This window comes from Oryctolagus cuniculus, chromosome 3 (genome assembly GCF_051225735.1).
Source record: "Oryctolagus cuniculus isolate XC-2025 breed Fujian yellow rabbit chromosome 3, ASM5122573v1, whole genome shotgun sequence".
Classification (NCBI taxonomy): Eukaryota; Metazoa; Chordata; class Mammalia; order Lagomorpha; family Leporidae; genus Oryctolagus; species Oryctolagus cuniculus.
Window position 1 is genome coordinate 20,995,386 of NC_142869.1, and position 5,961 is coordinate 21,001,346.

Consider the following 5,961-nt stretch of genomic DNA (forward strand, 5'->3'; position numbering starts at 1 on the left):
CTCTCTCTGTAACTCTGCCTCTCAAATAAATAAATGAATCTTTTTTTTAAAGATTTATTTATTTATTTGAGAGGCAGTTACACAGAGAGAGAAGGAGAGGCAGAGAGAGAGAGAGAAAGAAAAAGAAAGGTCTTCCACCCTCTGGTTCACTCCCTGTTTGGCCACAATTGCCAGAGCTATGCCGATTCAAAGCCAGGAGCCAGGAGCTTCTTCCAGGTCTCCCATGCAGGTGCAGGGGCCCAAGCACTTGGGCCGTCTTCTACTTCTTTCCCAGGCCATAGCAGAGGTGTCTGGATCGGAAGTGGAGCAGCCAGGACTCAAACTGGTACCCATATGGGATGCCTGCACTGCAAACAGTAGCTTTACCTGCTACACCACAGGTCCGGCCCCTAAATAAATTTTTAAAACAAAAAAAGATTCTAAACAAAAGCAGAAATTCATCTTGACCATCTTATGTCTATGTTAGGTAAGAACTGAGTGATAGCATATGTACAAAATTACCTGTAGCTCACCAAGTAGCAGTATTATCTTTATAGTTAGATACCAGAACCAGTTGATTGTTACTCACTGAAAACTGTTGAATGATGTTGACCACGTTCGACTCTCCCCTTTTTCCTTAAGTAAGTGATTTTAGTTACTTACAATCCCACTATCCTAGCGCAACTACTGTTACATTTTGACGTACTCTTTTGTCATTTCCACCTCTACATATGCTTTAAAACTTTTTGAAGTTCAGTTTTTTTCCTGTTTATTAGGGACAGGTGTCATGTCACAGCAGGTTAAGCCACTGCTTGGGATGACCACTTCCCATGTCAGAATGCTAGTTTGAGTCCTGACTCCTGCACTTCCAATCCAGCTTCCTGCTAATGTACATTGGAAGGCAGCAAGCAGTAGCCCAAGTGCCTGGATCCCTGGCACCCACATGGGAGACCTGGAAGGATTCCTGGTCTCCTGACTTGGGCCTGGCCTAGCCCTGGCTGCTGTTGCAGACATTTGGGTACTGAAGCAGTGGTTGGAAGAGCTCTCTCTCTCTATGTCCCTCCCTTTCTCTCTGTTGCTCTGTGAAATAAATAAAAATTTTTAGAAGAGCTTTAAGTATTTTATTTTTAATGGTTATAATATATTCCTTCAAATGAACATACTGTTTAATTTTTAACAATGAGTATTTGTTTACGATGTTTCTATTTTTTTCACTGTAATAAAAATACATTGAAAAATTGTGTATGATTATAGTGTTTTCCATATTTTGAGTTTTCTTCTTTAAGGTAAATTCCCAGGGATGATGAGTTTTGGTGAAGCCATTCAGCTGCCACTTAACTCCCACATTGCATATCGGAGTGCCTTGGGTTCAAGTCCAAGCTCTGCTCTTGATTCCACCTTCCTATTAATACCCTGGGAGGCAGCAGGTGATAATTCAAGTACTTGAGTCCATGCCACCCATATGAGAGATCCGAATTGGGTTCCTTGCTCCCAGTGTCGCCCTTGCCCAGCCCTAACTTATGGGCATTTGGGGAATGAAGTATATGACAAATCCCCAGAATTCAATTACTGTGTCACAACTCCTGGACATTTTGGTAACTTCTTATTTATATATACCTAAATTCTTTCCAAAAATTTTATACAAATATATTTTTTTAAAGATTTGTTTTATTTATTTGAAAGAGTTACAGAGAGGTAGAGACAGAGAGAGAGGTCTTTCATCCGCTGGTTCACTCCCTAGATGTCCACAACAGCCAGAGCTGTGCCTATCCAAAGCCAGGAACCAGGAGCTTCTTCCAGGTTTCCTACATGGGTGCAGGCCCAAGGACTTGGACCATCTTCTACTGCTATCTCAGGCCATAGCAGAGAGCTGGATCAGAAGAAGAGCAGTCAGGACTAGAACCAGCGCCCATATGGGATGCCGGCGCTTCAGGCCATGGCTTTAACCCACTGCTCCACAGCGCCGTCCCCTCTTTCCCAGAATTTAACCTTACAGTGCTGCTGCACTGCATGGATACCATTTTTCAGTTTTTTACTAACAACATTTTAGTTACATTAAAGAAAAAAGAAAAGAAAACACTTTAAGGGGCTGGCATTATGGCATAGCAGGTTAAGCCACCACCTGTAACTCCAGTATCCCATATAAGTACCAGTTTGAGGACCAGCTGCTCCACTTCCAATCCAGCTTCCTGCTTATGAACCTTGGAAAGCAGCAGGAAGATGGCCCAAGTGCTTGAGCCCCTGCTACCTACAAGAGAGACCTGGATGGAACCCCTGGCTGCTTGCTTTGGCCTGGCCCAGCCCTGGCCATTGCAACCATTTAGGGAGTGAACCAGCTGATGGAAGACCTGTGGGTGGGTGGGTGGGTGGGTATATCTCCCTCTCTCTCTAACTTTGCCTTTCAAATAAAATAAATAAAATCTTGGAAAAAAATTAAAAACTTAAAATGTAAAAGTTCACCTATAATGCCTACAGCAATACACCTTGTTCCTTGTTTTTCTTTTCTTTTTAAGATTTATTTATTTATTTGCAAGTCAGAGTTACACAGAGAGAAGAGAGGCAGAGAGAGAGGTCTTCCATCCAATGATCCAATGGTTCATTCCCCAGTTGGCCTTAATGGCCAGAGCTACACTGATCAGAAGCCAGGATCCAGGAGCTTCCTCCTGGTCTCCCACGTGGGTGCAGGGGCCCAAGGACTTGGGCCATCCTCTGCTGCTTTCCCAGGCCGTAGCAGAGAGCTGGATTGGAAGTGGAGCAGCCAGGACTCGAACCAGCACCCATATGGGATGCTGGCACTTCAGGCTAGGGCGTTAACCTGCTGTGCCACAGTGCCGGCACCTGAAAGAAAAAGGATCTTCCATTCACTGGTTTACTCCCCAAGTGGCCACAACAGCTAGGGCTGAGCCAAGCCAAAACCAGGAGCCAAGGACTCCAACTCAAGTACTTGAGCCATCATCTGTTACTTCCCAGGCACGTTAGCAGCAGAGCTAGGATTCACACCAGTACTCTGCAGGCATCACAGGTAGTTGCCTAACCCGCTGGGCCACACCGACCACCCCTTTAATTTTTTCATTGTTATCACACACCTAACCACTAACCTATTTTTATGGAGCTATAGTTACGTGCATTCATAAAGGTTCGAGGGACAAGATAACATGTTGATAATCCACATAATTTTTTATATGACCAGATGATGCTGTATTGAATTTACATACCACTAACCAATCAACTATTACTGGGTATATTGTTCCAACTTTCCATTATTATAGATAATACTACAGTGAATAACTTGCTACGTACACTCTTTTCTTCTTTTAGATTATCTCCAAGGATAGGTCGGTATTTGGGGGTAGAATTCTTGGATCAAAGTTTATGAGTAGCAAACCCACTGAAATATTTTTATTTAGGCTGACTCCACCATACACTGAAGCTTCAGTGTATTGGCTTTGATAATAAATTTGAATTCAGTGCTTTGTTTTTATTCAAACAAAAAGTCATGCCCACTCTGTTTCCCAGACAGGAAATCTTCCTCATTCCTATCGACTGATCAGCGTTGTCAGTCACATTGGCAGCACCTCTTCTTCAGGTAAGCGCACATCACACTTTCAGTGTTTTGTTAGTGAAGTAGCCAGCATTTCCTCCTCACTATGTTGTTCTTGGCCTAGTTTTATGAAGTGTAAATTGAATGCACAAGAAAAATTTTGAAATATTTTCTTTGATCGCCCTCACTGTGACTTGTGTTAATAGATACTACTGTTTTGATTTTTTTATTCTTAAATGACCTAAAGTCCCCAGAGCGAAATATGTTTATCAGTAAAGCTACCCTGTTGTAGTTATATTCCTGCTGTAATTCTCTATACCTATTTTTTAAATGGATTTTTAGAAACATTATTGGAGGTAAGGTGGATAGGTAGCCATTTCTCTTCTCAAACTTCCTGTACCTGAGAAAACTTCATTATGTTTTTTTAAAACCTCTATATTACAATTTTATTTGTTTCAGGTCATTATATTAGTGATGTGTACGACATTAAGAAGCAGTCGTGGTTTACTTACAATGACCTGGAGGTATCTAAAATCCAGGAGGCCGCCGTGCAGAGCGATCGAGATCGGAGTGGCTACATCTTCTTTTATATGCACAAGTAAGAAACTGCTTTATGTCTGAAGTCGCTGGCTGAAAATCTCACCCAAATATTTTCTGCTTTCTTTAAGAATAGAGTGTTGCTATCACTTGATTCATTGACAATTTTTGGTTTTTGTTTTCTTTACTTAGGGCTCATCTCTTGATATTTCCTTAAAATTCCAGGCTATTTCCCCCTAACAGCATCAATTAATCATCACGTAGTAGAATCTAGGTGTGGAGCTTTCAGACAGTTTGTTTTATGATGGAGGCTGTCCTATCATAAACCGTTTTGATCTTTCCATTTTATGTGAATGGGGGAACTCCATAGTTTTTGGTGTCTTTTTGTTTGTTTCTTGTTTTTTGACATGTAGAGAAAGAGAGAGAGAGAGCTCCCATTTGCTGGTTTACTCCCCAGTTGCCTTCAATGACTGGAGTTGGGATAGAGCTGAAGCTGAGAGCCAAAAACTCAATCCAAGTCTCCTATATGGATGACAGGAACCCACTTAATTGAGCCATCACTCCTGCCTCCCAGGGTCTGTGTTGGCAGGGAGTTGGAGCCAGAGCTGGGAATGAAACCTAGGTCCTCTGATACGGGATGCAAGCGTCTCAACTATAAGGCTAAACACTGGTCCCTGTATAGCATTTTTGTTAAAGCTAACCATTGTCAGTTCTCACCAACCTCAATAGTCAGCACCCAGGGGGTTAAGATGGTGATCAAACAAGTGAGTTGCATCTTTTTTTTTTTTTCCTTAAGATTGAGTGATTGATTTGAAAGGCAAAGTTAGAGATCCATCTACTGTTCTTTATTGAAATGGCTACAACAGCCAGGGCTGAGCCAGGCTTTAGCTGATAGCCTAGAACTTCATCTGGGTCTCCTACATGGATGGCAAATACTTGGGCCATCGTCCAGTGCTTTCCTGTACATTAACAGGGAGCTAGTTAGGAAGTGGAACAGCTGGGACTCAAACTGGTGCTCATATGAGATGCTGGTATCACAGGCCACAGCTTAACCCACTGCACCACAATATCGGCCCCCAATTTTTTTTAATTGTTACTTGATAGAGTGACGAGAAAGAAAAAGAGCTCTTGCTGTGGTGTTGTTGTTGTTGTTGTTGTTTTTGACAGACAGAGTGGACAGTGAGAGAGAGAGACAGAGAGAAAGGTCTTCCTTTGCCGTTGGTTCACCCTCCAATGGCCGCCACAGCCAGCACGCTGCGGCCGGCGCACTGCGCTGATCTGATGACAGGAGCCAGGTACTTATCCTGGTCTCCCATGGGGTGCAGGGCCCAAGGACTTGGGCCATCCTCCACTGCACTCCCTGGCCACAGCAGAGAGCTGGCCTGGAAGAGGGGCAACCGGGACAGAATCCGGCACCCCGATCGGGACTAGAACCCGGTGTGCCGGTGCCGCAAGGCAGAGGATTAACCTAGTGAGCCGCGGCGCCGGCCCAGAAAAAGAGCTCTTAACATTTGTTGATTTACTCCCAATATGGCCACACAGCCAGAGGTGGGCCAGGCCAAAACCCGGATTACTTAGGCCATCATCTCCTGCCTTCCTAGACACATTCATAAGCAGCAGCCCAGACTCAAACTGACTCTGATCAGATGTGAGTGTCCCAAGCAGTGCTTAACCCACTGCACCTCAACATCCTCCCCTCTTTAAAATGTATTCATTTATTTGAAAGGTGAAGTAATAGAGGTGGGAAGAGAAAGACCGTAAGCTGGTAATTTAATGAAATGTAGGTGCCAAATGGGATTCTGTAGGCTTTATTATTATCTGTTTTCTGTTCCTTTTTCTGTTTGTCCTTTGGTTCTTCTCACTGAATTCCCTTTTTAATTTTTGTTTGTTTGTTTAATTTTAAG

The 5,961-nt window shown here is 43.2% G+C and overlaps 1 protein-coding gene across 26 annotated transcripts in view; it reads left to right on the top strand.

Annotated features, from left to right (window-relative positions):
• USP37 (ubiquitin specific peptidase 37) overlaps positions 1 to 5,961 on the top strand; it is a 94,914-nt gene that overhangs the window by 84,706 nt on the left and 4,247 nt on the right. For all 26 annotated transcript variants that reach the window (XR_016231885.1, XR_011387108.2, XR_011387106.2 and 23 more), the window contains 2 exons: positions 3,496 to 3,565; positions 3,980 to 4,118. Coding sequence is in view for 18 of the 26 variants with exons in the window: in XM_089329852.1 (XP_089185978.1) it covers positions 3,496 to 3,565; positions 3,980 to 4,118 (209 nt within the window). In the remaining 8 variants the exon portion in view is untranslated. The remainder of the gene's footprint in view (positions 1 to 3,495; positions 3,566 to 3,979; positions 4,119 to 5,961) is intronic.